Source organism: Ammodytes marinus, assembly GCF_949987685.1.
Source record: "Ammodytes marinus genome assembly, chromosome: 24".
NCBI classification, from domain to species: domain Eukaryota; kingdom Metazoa; phylum Chordata; class Actinopteri; order Uranoscopiformes; family Ammodytidae; genus Ammodytes; species Ammodytes marinus.
In genome coordinates, this window is record NC_137228.1 from 4,469,717 (window position 1) to 4,488,536 (window position 18,820).

At 44.0% G+C, this 18,820-nt stretch overlaps 1 protein-coding gene across 1 annotated transcript; it reads left to right on the forward strand.

Annotated features, from left to right (window-relative positions):
• Positions 1–6,014: 6,014 nt before the first annotated feature.
• Positions 6,015–17,687, forward strand: rp1l1a (rp1 like 1a; the record flags this gene model as incomplete). The annotated part of the gene is made up of 7 exons (XM_080052930.1): positions 6,015–6,248; positions 6,685–7,077; positions 7,172–7,457; positions 7,560–12,370; positions 12,774–13,757; positions 14,099–15,088; positions 17,280–17,687. 7 exons carry the CDS (start codon positions 6,015–6,017, stop codon positions 17,685–17,687), a joined length of 8,106 nt encoding a protein of 2,701 aa, XP_079909056.1.
• Positions 17,688–18,820: the final 1,133 nt, after the last annotated feature.

Consider the following 18,820-nt stretch of genomic DNA (forward strand, 5'->3'; position numbering starts at 1 on the left):
TCTTGAGGAAACTACACAAGTGTACTTGGTTGCCATAGGAGACGGACGCGGGGTGCGTAGGTGGATGCGTGCGGCGCATGCGGCCCTGTTAACGTGGAATGACGTCGCATCATGTAATAGGCCATCTACGACGTGCAGAAAGCTGATGTGATATCTGCGCACAGATTTTTATATTCTTTGTAGCCGAAAACCTTCTCTTTTGGTTTATGCCATTCTACTGATTGTAAAAACAGAAATTAAACGTATGGTGTCATTTAATTAACTCACAATACACGAAATAGGCTGTTATGAAATAGCTGACACCTGTTGTCTGTTTGGTAGGCTAATACATTTTAACCTAGGCCTATATTAAAATGTGGTAGGCTATTCAATGGTATGGTCAGACGGGTATACTATTTAATCTAGTATGTTGATAGATAATTGGGCCCTAGTTAGAGAACACAGATGCTGGTTACTTTATCTGCCATTTAACTGGCTTTATCAACCCGGGGCTACAGATGGCTCAAGCAGGTCTAATCCTCTTTAACATGAATGCCATTCCTCCTCCTGCTCTTCTCCGTCTCACCCCCACATTATATTCCCTTGTTCTCCCCTTTTCTGCCTCTCTTGTCCTCCGATTGTGTTTTTTTATTTTCAATGAAGGTTACATCAGAGGAGAAAGCGTGATTTTTAGTTTAAATATAACGAGATTGTGTCAAGCTGTCCATATCAGCAGTACACTGTTTCCGGTTGTGCATTTAAAAATAAAAGTTTAGATTACATTTTTAGAGAGTAGCCTATGGGCCAAGAATTTTCATTACTTTTTCTAAGATCGATTCCTTGTGAGACATTCCAAAACTCATGTTACAGAATAGATCCAGATATTAGTGCTCTCCCTGCACCTTGGAGACAGAAACCCTAGAACAATTGATGTGCTGTTTTGACATTGGGAACTTTTCCACGGCTTGTTAACTTTAACGTAGGCCTATGGCAAATTTATTTCATTAGGCTATTGATGGCTATTCCACATTTGATATTTTTTAGACAATCTTTCATAGAAGTAAGTAGGTTATGTAGGCTATTTGATTAGTTGGCCTGATTCTAATTATGCACAGATAGCCTACCTTTTCATAAATGAATGGTGGCAAAACAACTCAAACACTTTATTTAATAATCTATATAATCTGTATTTAAAATCCCTAAATGTTTGGTAAATGAGATTAAACTAAAGTTTCAAAGGTATTGGGACTAGGCCTATGTTAATATCAAAGTATTTAGATAATTAATTTTTTAATGAAAGCAGCTCTATATGAGCTAATAGAGGTGCTAAGATCTGAAATGTTCGCAGGTTCTAAATAGCCTATTGTTGTTATTATTATAACTATGCTTCTAAATCTGTAACCAGCGCCACGCATTACTTTGAAGGTCTACTTTAGTGTACTTCCGGTGTTTACGCGGCTGCTTTGACATATTTGAAGTCCGAACATGCGCCTCATACCAAGGCAGTGGGACACTGAACGCGGCGCAGTGCTGCTCATGCCGATGTGTCTGACGGAGCGGTTCACCACACCTGCTCCCTGCTGGTAGTAGCTTGAAGTTGACCCTAATATCTTCGCATCTGAAAGTCTTTTTTTATTGTTTTTCCTCTGGAATTATAATCGTCAATTGATCTTCCATCTTTGCTATATATGTCCACATCGGTAAGACTGACCTTGTTTCTTTCCCCTTCTAACTCCTGTTGTTTAAATAACTCCCTTTAAACTCCCAGAGGCCTGTGTAGTGGCGTTCAATGTTTTTCTATGCACTTTGTTTATGTATGGTGTCATCTATTGTGTAAGCTACACAACTTAATTAGGCCTACATAGGCTATAGCACACATATGCATACATTTTGTTTATTCTGTCTGAGCTCACAACTGGTTCACATACCTGGTTATGGGATGAGAGGGATTGAGCATGATGACATCATATAATCTCTCCTTTGCTGTATTCTTCCTATGCCATACTGACTGAACCGAATAGCTTCATCATCACTGACACTACTCAAGTTGGTTCTGTTTTCTTTTAAAGGAGAGTAAAGTGAGATACATCGTTGAATATCTTTAGTCCAAACCATCAGATTTTCTTATATTTACTTCAGGGTGAATATAGTGTCTGCCTGAATGTTGTTGTGTGACAAATCAGCAACAGTACAATGCACAAGTGACAATTTCCATGATTTATCCACAAGGAGTCCCCATTAGCACCAGCAGTTTGCCTGATGCCTCGCTCCTGTCATGCACAGGAACTACTCATCCCTGACTTCCTGTCTCCCCAGAATTCTCTGAGGCGTACTCCTACTCTTTCTCCTGTCACTCCCTATGGTCACTCCTTATAGCCGTGAAGCAGATACAGATTGATGAGACTGACAGCTCAGTTAGGTTACGTAGTCTGAATTGAGCAATAATTTGCTCAGTAAAAACAAGACTTAAGTCGAGGACGTTTAAATCCTGGTAAAGGGGAAGAATGTTTAGTCGTGTAAACTGCCCTTGGTGTGGCACAATTGAGTGTGAAGAGCAGCAGGAAACATTGCATTTCAATTCACTATCAGAATAATAGTACTTACATTTTTGCTTGAAATAAAAAAAGTTTTATCCAAACTGGGTCCTATTTTGTAGGTTTATTTAATACATGTGTTTATTATTGAAGGGTTAAAGTTTAGCTACTCAACTTAAAGCTTGTGAATAATGCGATATGAACAGTGGATCACATGGCTACTTGTATGTGAAATGGGGCCACTTGTTAATGAACTTACAGAGAATAATCACCCACCTCCGCACTCAGTTTCACGCAGAGTTTTAGCATCTTTGGATGGCTGGATGGTTCCATCCCTGAACCACCAAAAACAGTAGTGCCTTTGCTCATAACAATAGTGTTGTGAGGACCATGCTTTGCTCATCATAGATTTCCCACCACTCCGCCTGTAATAGGAGCAGTTGGATTTTTTAAGGATTTCTTAAGAAAAGGCACCCTGCTGCCATACAGATGGTCTGTGAGGCACCCTGCTGCCACACAGATTGTCAGTGACTCCAATCCTCTTCGACTGACTACTGTGTGTGTGTGTGTGTGTGTGTGTGTGTGTGTGTGTGTGTGTGTGTGTGTGTGTGTGTGTGTGTGTGTGTGTGATAGTAAAATGTATGTAGTAAAACCTTTTGTTGTCTTACATTTGAGGTGGATCTTACCTCACCTTGACACACAAACACACGCAAGTACAGACAACTAGATCATCATCAAAATTGAAGTGATTTCGATAATCATCAACTTTTTTTTCTCCCTTTACTCACTACGATAACCCAAAATGTAGGAGTCTTCTATATTGTCCGATAACACCATTTCCTGCTCTCCCTTTCAGCCGGTGGTAAGTTAGATCAAAAGAAGGCATCAAAATTGCAAATTAGCGTGTTCTTAGTTCTACTGCAGGTCAAGTGTGGCACGCATAAGAACATCACCTGGCTCACCATAGCAACCCCCTCCTTCCTCAACACACACACACACACACACGCGCACACAGATACACAGGTTCTTAAGCAGGCTTTTGGTTCTATCCTTAGCCCTCCTCCCCACCCCATTCCCTGTCTTCTCCTCTCTCAACCCGCCCTCTCCCTCCCCTCGTGTGCCTGCTTACCCGACTGCCATTTTACCTTTGAGGGCACCAGGGGCTCTGCTGTGCATCTTAGTCTGTGACTCAAGCTGCAGAGATAGGGGCCGCACGCACATATACAGTACACACACAGACGAGTAGCGCAGACAGTAGACAGATTCCCGTCCAGCTTTTTCCACATCTCTTTGGACAATGTTTCCTGAATATGTGAGTACTATTAGATGGAGGTAAACTGCTTTAATAGTGATGCACATTCTTATAGAATTTGTGATAGTGTAATCCTTAAGCATGAATTAAGTTTTCATTTAATGATTAGTGGTAATCTTGGTTCCTAAATTGACATTGCAGTTATAAAGATGGGTCTGTAGTTAATATATGACATTTGCCTAATGGTTAAATAATATATGGTAAAATAATGTGCTAAAAATATATCAACTTTCCACCTTCCTACAATTGTGCGCTGCCATTAGCTGTCTCCACATATTCATAATGTTGATGTTGTTTTTATCTAGAAAAGTTCCCCAGCTTGTAAACAGAACGTGAACTGGGGGAATAATACTGGTATTGTCTCTGCAATGCATGTATGTTTTTAGAAAATGTTATAAGCAAAAAGTACAGGCCTATTTTTAGTTCAGCGGCTAATTATATTATCCTTCACCAATGTTGCGTTGATCTTCTGCAATATCATATTTAGCCAGCTCCTCCAGCAAACTCCTTAACCAGTTCAAATGTATCCAGCTCCGGGAACTATTTGTTTATGCTATGTCACCTTGGAAACCAGTGAGTTGTTGCCGTAAGCTCATTAAAAAAAGTCAAGCATTCGGTTACACTATTAGACGGATGGGATGATATTTTACATGTTAAGTAAGACAGAGCTGAGGAGGGATTAAGAAGCCAAGCGTCACGTTGGGAGTGTCTGCAGCTAAAAGCAGTGATTTGCCTCGTGAGACTTAAAAGCCTGCTAAGCCTGCTGATAACATTCACCTCTTTTGTATAGCTTATTAGAATTCATCACAGATAACAGTCATGATTAACTTTATTATATCACTCAGTTGGATATAAGAAGCGAGGTGCCATCTGGGCTGATCCATGTATTCTCCTGTGCTAATTCAGGATATCGCAGCCATATTTGTCGCGGATTAAATCAGTGATGCAATATTTTAGTTTTTTGTTGTGAAGTTTAAAATCAGTTTTGTCAAGGCTTCAAGCTCTGATGGCATGTGTGTGATAACACAATGGACACACACTTCTGACACCCAATCAAAACAAAAAAATAAAAGTATTCTTAATGTTGTATTTTTCTTTCAATAAGTAAATTGTGAGGTTATAGTGATTAAATTGGAACAGTATTATTTGCGTAATCTACTGTATATTACGCAAGCTGGTTTATGTTTGCAGTTCAGAAGCAGGACATAAACTTTTTAAGGCCATTCCAAATAGGATTGCTAGACATGTGTCAAATATAGCAGACCGTGGGAAGCTGTCTTTAAGATTTTTTTTTTTGGCATTTTTATGCTTTATTGATAGTGTAGAGACAGAGTTGAAATGGGGCAGAAAGGGGAGTGACATGCAGAGTACGACCGCGGGCTGGAATCGAACCCGGGTCCGCTGCTGGCCGAGTCCCATGGGGGGGGATGCCCTACCAACTGAGCTAAGGGCGCCCCAAGAAGCTGTCTTTAACATACTCACATACTGTATGTTCAAGCTGCTAGATGATGTCAGTAACTGACTGAATTTTGCTTCTGATATTCAAATGTAATGTATAGTATGGTTGAATTTCGATCATTATCATTTAGAGATGAAAAATTATTGCACAGAACATTTAGAAAGAGTGAGAATCATGGTGATTCTTGAGGAAATCTGGCGATTTAAAGGGAGGTTACTGGTTTGATTTGGAAATAACTTTGGACAAAAAGATTCCCCTGTTGCAACCGAATGACTTATGTCAGGTAGTCCTGTTTGTGGATGTCCTTGGCCTGAATCCTTTGTCAAACACCCTGATTAAGAGTTGTGACTTTGTGAGTGTGGTTTGAAAGTGTGTTTGCAAAGATATAGAGATAAGAAACTGAAAAATATATATCTTGAAATTATTTGCATTTGAATAACTTGCGTTATTATACTGCTAATACTGTGGCTCATAATATCATTTTAAAAGCAATGTGTAATTGTGGTAACTCTGCAAGAGAACTACAATACAATTCCTCTGTTTAGTTGTGCATTCATGCATACATGAGTACAGTATAAGATATTGACAGGGCAGGGAGGTAATAAAATGTGCGGCCTGAATGTGAATATACAGTTGATATGCCATTTTAACCATTTTTGTATTCAACAACTTCTTAAGATTCTGTGTTGCACATTTGTGTGTATCCCTCAGGTGTGTGTGAGTTTGCAGCATGAATTCGGTCCAAACAGCGATGTGGGACCCCCGGCCCCCGTCTAAACATGCCTCGCCTCTCCCCCATCCACAAGCCCCCAACGTACGCCTGGCACATGTGACCAAAGCTGCCCCAGCCAAGCGGATCACGTTCTACAAAAGCGGCGACAGCCAGTTCGGGGGCATCAGAATGGCGGTCCACAGGCGCAGCTTCAAATGTTTTGATGCCCTGCTGGACGACCTTTCCCAAAAGGTTAGTGTCAAAGCTGACTGCGTAGATGCTGCGGCACTGCAAGTTAATCTTTTGAACTTGTCAACAGCATTAGCTCTTCTTTCACCTGCTTAAAATTCTCATTCAAAACTATTTCAGCATTCAGTCTAAGATTTTTGTGGAACTCGATCTACCACTACTACCATTACAAAATAAGGAGACCATCCAGTGGTACACACAAATAAAAAAATCCCCATCTCTGACCAATGAGGGTTGCCCCCATTACCTGCAGCAGGGCCAATCAGAGAGCTGCTCAGAACCAAAATTACTAATATTTGGATCTGCAGTGGAGCACCGCTTAGAAATTTAAGAGTGTTATTTTACCAATCAATACATTTGATAACACCCAGCAATGGAAAGACAAACGGATATGTAGGCCTACTGTCTAAATAGTGTGCATATATGTTTCCACATACAGGTTCCCTTGCCATTTGGGGTTCGGACTGTGACCACTCCCCGCGGCACTCACGCCATCAAACACCTGGAGCAGCTCCAGGATGGCGGCTGCTACATCTGCTCTGACCGGCGGCAGATTAAGCCAGTTAACATGGAGCTGGTCAGAAAACACCCGGGCATCTGGTACCATGACACCAGGAGGCCCCATCGGCCTGAAAGCTCTTCGGCAACCCCACCGGGCCATTTGTCATACAGGCAGAGACGGATCCTGCTAGTGAAAAACAGTGAGCCGGGGTTGAGGAGGAGCGTGGTGCTTAGCAGGAGATCGACCAGGAGCCTCGGGGCCTTTCTTGATGAGGTGTCTGAGGTGATGCAGTTTCACGTCCGTAAGCTCTACACTGCAGAGGGGCGCAGGGTAAGAAGTGTTTATTTTTATTTTTAGTTTATTATGTGCTGAAAATTACATCTTGCGTAAGTGGAAATTCCTGACACTGTGCATTTGTCTCCAGATTGACACCGTGCAAAGCCTGATGACCTGCCCTGCTGTGTTGGTGTGTGTCGGTCGGGAAGCCTTCAGCCCAATGCTGGTCAACTATATCAGGAAGAGCTCAGAGGAAAAACTGCCTGGTCTTGGAAAAAGGTCTCCTAGTCTTGGCCCCAGGACTCCTGGAAACGGGGCCCGATCTCCTGCTACTCACGCAACAAGATCTTCACCTCACGGAACAAGAACTTCACCTCACGGAGCACAGTCCAGAGCCAGCGAGTACAGTGAAACCCATGGAAGTAAGAAAAGTGGTAAGTTGTTCGGTCCTCAAAAATTCTATAAAGGCACATGTATTTAGATATAGATGAATACAGGTTACATTAACATTTGATCCAATGTATCTCTCCATACAGTTAACTTTGGTCTGGAAACCAAAAGAAGCATCATCCACCCTCGTTCAGATTCTTCAAACCGCTCCACCCGTTTCTCCTTGTCTTCAGAGAAGTCCTATGGTAACGGTGTGAGCACTAAACCATCAATTATGAACGAGGACATTGAAAAGCGTGTCCTAGTCAATAAAGATGGCAGCCTCTCCGTAGAGATGAGGGTGCGTTTTCGCCTGCAAAATGAGGAGACCATCCAGTGGTCCACACAAATAAAAAAATCTCCATCTTTGACCAATGAGGGTTGCCCCCTGAGTGAGGCCCAGCCCCATTACCTGCAGCAGGGCCAATCAGAGAGCTGCTCAGACCCTGATTCTGCATCCTTTGACCCAGAGGGTGTGGATTATTCCAGCCAACCAATGCAGCATGTGTCCGAGGGGAACCAATGCCCCTGCTGCTACCAGAGACCCGAACACCAGTACGACTTGTGGGAAAACCCAGCGCACAGCCACAAGCCGCCTCCTGTCCCTCCGCCGCATGCATCCAGCCACACACACACCATGGTAAGACACCTGCACTCTTCTAGCTCATCCTCATCGTGTAATTCCAGGAGGGTGGTGCGCTGTCGAGCAAAGCTCCCCAACTGTGGTGGAAGCTCAGGTTCAGAGCCGTTGCAAAACCAAATAGTCCAGGAGGAGGTGTGTGTGACAGAGCAGGTTGAGCGCAGACTAGAGGTGGAACATGACGGAGACACCCACGTAGAGGTGTGCAGTGTGAGCCGATGCATGGCGTCGCGTCCGCTGTCTGCGGTGAGCAACTCCTCGCATGTCCTGCAATCGCTGAAAGAGGACCAGGACGATGATTTGCCACCTAGCGCCTCGCAGTGCTGTCATAGCATTGAACCATTGACAGACCTTATTGGCAAACCAACAAGCAAGAGAGGGAGCAGGGCCGTATCGTTCACCTCTTCCTGTCATTGTGGAGCAGCCACCTCACATTCAGCAGTAGAAGCAGAGGAGTATGATCAAGCTCCCAGCAGAGCCTCATGCAGGTCCAGCCGAGCCAAGACCCAGAACTCAGAGGAGGAGGGAGCTGCCGATGATGAGGATGAAGAGATACAGAGGGTGGGTAGTGGCTTGTCTGGTTGTACAGGACTTTCAGGAGAATCGTCAAGGGCACCCAGCGTATGTCATGATTGTGGTGGCTGCAAACATGGGTCCAACTCTGAATCCAGTAGAGCTTCCCATAGGTCCTATCATTCCCACAGACCTTCTCCAAAGCCGGCCACACCTCTCTCCAACCAAGAGATTTCCAATAATCCCACTGAAGATGACGACAGCTCAGATGTGTCAACTCAGTCCAACTTAACTAACGTCACCAACCATGGGCGCTGCTCTGCAATAGCAAACATCCTAGAGGAAAAAGAACCCAGTCCTGAGGCAGCAGGAAATGAGGAAGAAAGGTCTCCTAGTGCTACATCAGCCAAAAGCCACAGGTCCAATGGATCACGCAAGTCTGGCTGTAATGGCGGCACTGATGCTACAGCAGAAAAAGAGGAAAGAAGCCCCAGTGCTTTGTCGGCTAAATCGAACCTTTCTGCCAAGTCCCACAAATCTCACAAGTCCAACTGCGGCTGCACAGCTGAAGTTCCTGACGTCAGTGCGAAAGAGGAAGCAGTGGAAGAGGATACTGAAGAGAGAGCACTTAGCTCTTTGTCAGCCAAATCTGGTGCTTCAGCAAAGACCAGTGCTTCAGCCAAGTTAAGTATTAAGGTTGCCTCCCCAACTGACAATACACCTGCAGAAGAAGAAGAGGATAATGAAACAGACATAAGAGCTTCCAGTGCCCTTTCTGTTAACTCTGACAACAATGCTTCTGACAACCCTGACAAGGCAGAAAGACCTGATAGCGTTGTGTCTGCTAAATCTGCTAAATCAACTGCCTCAGCAAAATCCAGAACATCTCACAGGTCCACTTGCAGTCACTGTGCAAGAGCAGAAACTCCAGGTGCTATGGTAGCTGATGATCCTGTTATCGAAGAAACAGGACAGGATAAAGGAATGGAGGTAGAGGAGAGAACAGCAAGTGTCATGTCAGCTAGGTCCAAAGTGTCCGTCAAGTCAAACAAATCCCATAAGTCCACCAAAGCCTCCGAAAGGTCACGTTCTCCCAGATCAGAAACTGGAGAGGGAGAAGAAAGAGCAGTGAGTCAAATGTCTGGCAGATCAGTTAACTCCAACAGGTCTGTTAAGTCATGCAACAATAATGGCAACGATATCGAGGAATCTCCAAGCTCAGTGGTGGCAGAAGAAAAAGAAAATGAAATAGAAGGAGAAACACAGGAGAGGCCAGAAAGTGTAAATTCTGCTATACTGGAAAGTGAAGAGAGGGCAGCCAGTAGAGGGTCCTCCAAATCTCACAAATCCCACTGTAATGACAACCCAAGAGCAAATTCTGAAATAGGAGATGGTGAAACAGTTGTGGACCGGGCTGCAAGTGCTTTATCTGGTAAATCAGCTTCCTCTGCAAAGTCTCCAACAAGGACACCCAGTGCCTTGTCGTGTAAGTCTCACACCTCCGCTAAATCCTCAAAATCCCACAAGTCAAACTGCACCGCAGTATCTCCAAATCAAAATGGAGCAGAAGGTCCTTCTGTTGAGACTAACATAGAGGAGATGCAAAGTGGTAATCAAGACCGGGTGGCAAGTGCCATGTCTGTGAAGTCAAAAACTTCCAGTACTTCTCGCAAGTCAAATTCTGGCAAGAATCTCAAATCAGTGTCACCAACTCCAAATATTGTCACCATTCAAACACCAGAAGGGGTTGATACAGAAAATAATGAGAGAACTGAAAGAGCACCGAGCGCTGCTTCAGCTAAATCAACTAGATCAGCTAAGTCAGGAAAACCTAATGTTTCACGTGCTTCATCGCATAAATCCAACGCAAACGAAACAACTGATGTTGTTGTTATTGAAACAGAAGAAGCAAACGAAAAGGTTGTGGAAGACAATGCACCAAGAAGTTCACCCAAGAGGACATGTTCCCCACGGACCCGCACACCCAAAGCTCCAGCTACACCCCTCAGCAGCCATCAATCCCCTGTGCAACAGATGTTGCTTGACCCATGTGTTGGAGAAACCAGAGGGCCCAGTTCCCTGTCAGTTCGCTCCACAGCCTCTGCTAAATCCGGAAGATCCAAATGTCGGTGTGGATCAGCTGCAGCACTTGAAAAGGCCAAGACAGAGAAAGAGGGGGAGGATAAGGAAGGGGAGAAAAAGGAAAATAACGAGGAGCTTAAAATTGAGGAGGCACCTGAGCGGGCTGCCAGCACCTTATCATCCATAACCAGAAGACAGAGGAGAGAATCAGGAGGCACAGAGCAAGCACTGAGCCGAAACTCATCAGGGTCAGTCTCTCTTGGGTTGCCAGAAGACCAGGACTCAGGCGACTCTGACAGTGGCAAGTCAGCCGTTCCTTTCGACAGAAAGACGGAGGGCGGAGGGAAAACACCAACTATTGACATCCTCCAAAGCACAGAGCAGTCTGCCACAAAGGAAGATGTCGAAGGGACAGAGTCCAGCTTGTCTCCAAAGTCCAACAGTGATGACAGTAAAAATAATGTGTCGCACATGGTTGAAATCCCTACTATTGAAATGACCAGAGGGAGTGAGGACAGAAGTGAAGTGGAAGAAGGTGAAAGTAAAAACACAGTAAGGGCAAGCAGTGCACTGTCAGTAAAAAGCAACAGGTCTCACAAGTCTTGTTGTAGCTGTCGTGGCAAAGAGCCATCTAAAATGCTTGACACAAAGCACAAAGAGCAAAATCCTAATCAACTTGAAATAGGAGGTATAGAGTCTTCTTCAAGTACAAAAGATGCCCCAGACAAGAGGAATTCATCTGCCATGTCATCTGCCAGTGCTAAAGTTCGCAGCAAATCCCGTGCAAGTGTCAGCGTTAAAAATGCCAATGTAGCAAAATCAACTGCTGGAGATTCAGAAAAAAATGAAAATAAAGACCAGGCCATCAGTAGACCTGCTAGTCAGGTAGATGTAAAAGAAGATATCACAGACGAAAAGGCAGCTAGTGTCCGCTCCAAGAGTCCCAGTTGTCTCAAGCCTGAGTCGGCGAAAACAAAGGCTTCAAAGGCCAAGTCCAGTTGCAGTGACAAAATGTCCACTTCTCAAAAGAAAGAGACACGTAGCAAATCCTCAAGCGGCTGTCCTGTACACAGCTCCGAAACATGTAGCAGAGCGGGGACTAGCAATGAGACAACTCTGTCCCACTCTCTGTCCGCCGCTGACCTGTTGAAGGACTCCATGGCGGCTGCACGGACACCCAGCCGACAGTCAAGAAGAAGCAGGAAGCAGACGAATCAGGAGGAGGAGCTGGATTTGACACCAGATGGTCTGCCCAACGCTTCCCCAAATGAGTTTGTCAGCGACTGGTTGCGGAGCATTCCCGATAACAGCGGTGTGCTCGAGCTCGGTGACGGGCTGAATGAGGAGGAAGTGGAGGAGCAGGAGAAGGTGGTGGAAGAGGAACCAGCAGAGGAAGTAGCAAAGGAAGAGGGAAGTCCTCCTGAAGATGAGAACGTTGACGAGGAGGAGAAAGTTGAGGCTGAAGAGGAAGAGGAAGTACCCAAAGAGGAGGAAGTTGAATGTGATGCGGCAGAAGAGGAGAAGAGTTCAGATCCAGCTCCAGATGATGTGGTGGTGGCGTCTTCTCGCCCAAACAATCTGTTGGTGACCACTGACTCTATGCCCAGGAACTGGCATTCTTCCGCTGCGGTGATGAAAGTTCTTCTGAGGTCTGCTCCGGGTCGAAGTCACAGCATGCCTGAGGTAATCCAGTAACTTTATGTATATGGAATTTAATAATTGATACAATTTATTTGATCAATTAACCAATTAATTGGTTAGTATTTTTAATGTCAAACCAGCTGACTAAAATCCACAAATAAAAACAATCATCATACACATTTTAAGGAGGATCACTGATATAAAGTGACTGTTATATGATCAACAGAGGTGTTTTACAGCAACAATGCAAAGCAGGTCCTTCTTCATCAGTCATTCCCAACCTTCTTGGCTTGTAACTCCTGAAGTTCAATCAATCTATTATTGTATGTCAATTGGTTATGAGTGACAATGGGTTATGACCTTGTCAACCAAAGAGATAAAGCTAGATGTGATTGCATGAATGGGAACAATGTATCTATGTATTAATCTGTATTCTCCTATGTAGGTGTCTCCAGTGTATGGCCATAGACTGAGCACATCAGCTAGGGGGCTCTTGGACTGTTTGGCCCAGCTCCAGCTCATTGAGCCTGCAGTCGGCCCTGGCTGTGACCTACAGAAGGACCGCAACCAGCGATATGAGGACATTATAGATATCCTTCAATCCCTCTGGCTCACTGACACCAGGAACACTGAGACAAAGGAGGATGGTGTTACAGAGCAGGTGTCTCCACCGAGGTCCTCTTCCGGGGTGGATATGAGCACTGGCTCTGGCGGATCAGGAAAGGAGAACGGAATACAAGTGGTAGATGAAGCAAACCAAAATAACACAAATGAGGTGGAATCTTTACATGAAGATGAGGGAGTGGAGAAGGTTGTAGAGGAGGAAAAGGAAGAGGAAGGAGATGCAAAGGGAGGACAAGAAGAAATTCAGGTAGAAATAGAGGAAACAACCCCCAAGCAAACTATAACAGAGGCAGCAGAGGAGGCAGCACAGAGTGATGAACAAAGTACAGACCTTCAAAGTCCCGACAGCCTGAAAGCCAATGAGAACGCCTCGTCGTCAGACAAGAGCTCGGCGAATGACAGCTCCAAGTCCCCTACTGACAACGAACGAGAGACCCTGGGGGGCAGCAGCTCAAGCTCGCCTCCGACCGTGCTGCGAGCGCCCTTGTCAAAACGTTCATCCCAAGACCCTGACCCGGTATGGATCCTGCAACTTCTGAAGAAACTGGAGAAACAGTTCATGGACCACTACATCAACGCCATGGTGGAGTTCAAAGTGCGCTGGGAACTGAACGACAACATCATCCTGGACACCATGATCAGGGAGCTGAAAGAAGAGGTGAGCAAACGCATCCAGAGCAGCATCGAGCGCGAGATGAGGAAGATTCAGAGTCGTGCCGGCAGAGGGGGAAAGTTTCCCCGGCCGCCCGGATCAAAGAACCTCTCCAAGGATTCCAGCACTACAGACAGGCGTCGAATATTGAAGGTAATTCCGCCCAAAAAATCCTCATTATATCCAATTGCTATTTGAAGGGCATAAAGATAACGTTTTAAATACTTGCAGAGAATAAAATGTGCAAATCAGAAAGTTTGGGCATTTCGGTGGCATAGTGGGTGGAGCGCATACCATATACAGTAGGCTCAGTCCTTGTCACAGTGGTCTTGGGGTTCCAATCCGACCCGTGGACCTTTAATGCATGTCATTTCCCTCTCTCTCCCCATTTCCATTTTGTCACTATCTACTTAAAACTGTCACATAAAGGTTAAAACGCAGAAGAAAATGTCTTTAAAAAAATATATAATAATAATGTTTGATTTATTTTTCAGGTCATGAAGATTCAGTCGGTGAAAACAGCCACTCTCAGCGATGGAGACATGGGTGAGTTCAGCGACCAGCGGAGCGATGACGAGTACTGCCCCTGTGATGCTTGTGTCAAAAAGAGAATGGACGCCCGGCCCCCGGTGCGAAGACTGTCCGCAACCGCAGAAGCACCGGTGCAGATGGAATTCGACCTCCTCAAGATACTGCAGCTGAAGAAAGGCCCTTCGCCCGTGGCCGCGCTAAAACCCATTGTGGTGGAGGTCGATCGGGTTGTCTCGGAAGAGGAAGGGAGGAATTTGGAGGTATTGGCGGAGGAAGACGAGGAAGAGGACGAGGAAACTAAAGACAGTATCAAAGCGTATGTGGTTTTGGATGAGACGATCCCCGAGGAAGATGAGGACCAGGAGGAAGAGGAAGAGGGAGATGAGGAGGGGGAAGAGGACGAAACGGGTGATGGGGAAGCTGGGGAAGAGGAAGCAGAATGCCAATGCCAGTGTGACACGAACGAGGAAGAGAGCGAAAATGCCGCGGAGGAGGAGGAGGAAACCAGCGACAACACAGGCGCGGAGGCAGGGGAGGAAGAGGAGATGGGGGGAAGTAACGGAGAGACAGGAAGTGGGGAAGAGAGTGACAAGGAGACGGTTATGGACGCAACGGCAAGAGAGATGGAGATCCCCGAGGATGACGAGGGGGAGGAGAAGGAGGCCGAGAAGGAGGCCGAGGTGGAGGACGAGGTGGAGGCGGAGGAGGGGGAGGTGTGTGATTGTAAGCCAGAGGAAGAGGGAGAAGAAGGAGAAGAGGCATCTGGGGAAGTGGAGGATGGCGATGCAGCAAATGACGAATCCGCACCGGTGGAAGAAGAGATTGCAGAAGGAAACGAAGGCGGGGACGAAGGCACCGGCGAGGGGGAGGAGGAGTCCCACGAAGACGAGAAGGGAGGAGAGAGCAAGGAGCCGGGAGTGGAGGCTTCAGAGGACGAAATGACCTCATCACAGGTAGGATGAATCAAATGCAAATGGATTTCATTCAGCTATGATGACGCAGTGAAACAAGCAGTTTTGATTGAACCACAACACAAGGCTAAATGGTCTAAAATCCATCATTTTGGAAAACAAGCTTAAAGCCTTAAACCCCTTTATTCTAACTTTGGGTCTTTATTATGAAGTTCATTCCACCATTCCACCCAATACATTCTGGCCGACCTGTCGTACTTGCCACAAATATAAATGGTTGGCTTAATAATAATGGCAACACGTTAGAGTGTAAGTGCCATAAGAGGAGTTATCCATCTTTGAATAATTTGTATTTATGTAAATATTAGATATGACATTTTCTATTTAGTATACACTGTGTGCACAATTATTAGGCAAGTTGTATTTTTGAGGATTCATTTTATTATTGAACAACTACAGTGCTCTCGGTCAATCCAAAATGTTAATGAACCTAAACCTGAATGTTTACGAAAGTAAAAGTGAGGTTTTGTCTTTCTTACGAGAATATATATATGTGTTGCTATTATTAGGCAACTATTAGTGTGCAGAATTATTATGCAACTAAATAAAAAAACGAAAATTTTCCCATCTCACTTGTTTATTTTCATCTGTTAAAGTGAGAATAATAAAACAACTCAAAATTTACAAATAAAAAATTCCAACATGTCAAAAAAAAAACAGTGACCAATATAGCCACCCTTCTTTTCAATAACTTTCACAAGCCTTCCATTCATGGAGTCTGTCAGTTTGTGCAGCAGCAACCACAGCCTCCCAGACACTGTTCCGAGAGGTGTACTGATTTCCTTCACTGTAAATATCCCGTTTAAGCATGGCCCACAGGTTCTCAATAGGGTTTAAGTCAGATGAGGAAGGGGGTCATGTCATTATTTTTTCATCCTTAAGGCCTTTACTGGCTAGCCATGCAATTGAGTACTTCGATGCATGTGATGGAGCATTGTCCTGCATAAAAATCATGGTCTTCTTGAAAGATGCAGACTTTTTCCTGTACCACTGCTTGAAGAAAGTATCTTCTAGAAACTGGCAGTAGGTTTGGGAGTTGATTTTGAGGCCATCTTCAATCCGAAAAGGTCCGACTAGCTCATCTTTAAAAGATACTAATAGTTGCCTTTAAAGATGAGCTAGTTGGATGAAAAAATAATGACATGACCCCCTTCCTCACCTGACTTAAACCCTATTGAGAACCTGTGGGCCCTGCTTAAACGGGATATTTACAGTGAAGGAAATCAGTACACCTCTCGGAACAGTGTCTGGGAGGCTGGGGTTGCTGCTGCACAAAAAGTTGATCGTCAACAGATCCAGAAACTGACAGACTCCATGAATGGAAGGCTTGTGACAGTTATTGAAAAGAAGGATGGCTATATTGGTTAATTTTTTTTATTTATTTTTTTGACATGATAGAACATTTTCGTTTTTTTATTTAGTTGCAGAATAATTCTGCATACTAATAGTTGCCTAATAATAGCAAAACACATATATATTCTCGTAAGAAAGACAAAACCTCACTTTTACTTTCGTAAACATTCAGGTTCATTAACATTTTGGATTGACCGAGAGCACTGTAGTTGTTAAAATAAAATGAATCCTCAAAAATACAACTTGCCTAATAATTGTGCTCACAGTGTATCTATTGTGTTTATTCAAGAATGATATGTATGTATTTACTCTGTGTCCATACCAGCTACAAATGCCTCACAGGAGAAGTTACAATTGGGGATGAATACATGTCAAAAGAAAACCTGACTTTTGTTAAGAGTTTATCCTGCTTATAATTACTTGCCTATTTTTAAGCACCACAGACTGCCTGTACATGGCCGCTGTGTTCGAGTCTACTGTGCTGTAAGAGGAATGTGACCTAATGCAGCCTCACCACTAATTCTAAGCCTTTAGGAAAAGATAATCTCTCCATCCAATTAACAGACAAATCAGTCTTGTTTAGGCAGCGACACAGTGCACCACTGATGGGACATCTGCTGTTATTGTCTGACACAAAAACATTCTATTCAACAACTTTGTATACTTACTGAAGCCTCCTCTGCATTGATAAAGTGATATCATATGGCACTTGCAATGTAGCTAGCATGTCCCTGACACCTAGATGGCCACAGTAATACCCAATTGAGTTCAATCTCAACTGCTCAGAGATAATATAGCGTTATCTTGTTTAAACCCTCAGGGCCAGGTGTTGACTGAGGGAGAGGAGGCAGAATCAGACAACAAACTTCCAATTGACACCAATGCTGAGGAGTCAGGAGATGGATGTGTTGAAAAGGACGTAGTGGAAGATGCTGTGGAAGAGTTCAAGCCTGAAGAAGAGGGGGGGGAGGAGGTGGTGAAAAACAAAAGGGACGATGGTGTTCTCATGCAACAGATGACCTGCACATCTGTGGAGTCCCAGCCGGGCTCCTTGGAGGACATTGACGCACACCCACCTCCAAGCCCCGCAAACAACAACATAGAAGTGCCCAAGATGGCCACCGGTGGGTCCACTGGAGGCGGTACGGGCCAGAGGAGGAGCCGCTCGCCGGGCAGGGTCAAGCGCCGCAAACCCAAGGACAGCGACGTGGAAATGGATGACATTTAAGTTCATGCAGGACCAGACGAATGGTTTCAAATAGTCATGGTTTGAATCCACACTTTCAGAAAGGTCGATGACTACTATAAACTCTTGCCCTGTCAGCGACTACACTGGTAGAATTACGTAGGTTTTGAAAAACTGTAAAAAAAAAAAAAAAAAAACATCCCAAACACTTGAAGCACTTTATCACTGCAGATCCATTGTAGGAGGAGTCACATGTAGACTCTTGAAACTTGAAGCTAACACCTTACCCTATTTCATCATATTTTAAGTGGTTATTTGTATATTTTTTTAAAGTTAATTGCATGTTCAGAGGGATATGTCTATATCTGTACTGGGTGTGTACGAACAAGGTATATTTTTGAATGAAAAAGAAAACGAAACATTGTTGACACCTATTGGTGTATAATGCAAACCCAGTTGTGTTCAGTAGACCACAGGTCATTTATTGAATCATATAGCCAATAATGTACCAAGTACCTCTGAGATGTATTACAAGTTAATTGACTGTTTCAGTAGTGTTTTACAGAACCCAAGTATTGACACTTGGTTTATATATCAGTTCAATTGCTTGTATATTTTCTGGACTTCAGTCAATGCTGTAATCTCAAGGTCAATTCCTAGGTATTACTAAACTACCTGTTTATATCTACTCAAGCTCTATGGTGTAACCTTATTTAGATCTTATAATTACTCCCAGTAAAAAAGATTGTTATTTCTCTAAATGCTAACCTATACTTTTAAGTAACCTTTGAATTACTGTCTACTCCTAAATTGACAGAAAAAATTATTATCCTCTCATAATCAAAAACTATATTTTTGTAGCTTTATCGTATTGAATTTTTGACATTTTCAATGTGTTTTCCCTTTAAACATGCATCTGCGTAAACCCTTTTAAGTAACAGTACCTAATTATATTCATGTAATCCAATTACTGCGATCATTTACTGCACATACATTTCAGTTAAGGTCCACAACAGAGCACAATGTAAGCATGACTGTGTGTTTTTCCCACACACACAAAAATAACTGCAGCGAATGGGAGGAGGCTAATGTCTGGATTTCAGGTGGATATAAACCTCTCCGTTTGCTTAAATTCAAGAGATTTTCGAAAGTATGTTTCTCCTGCTGCAGATTCA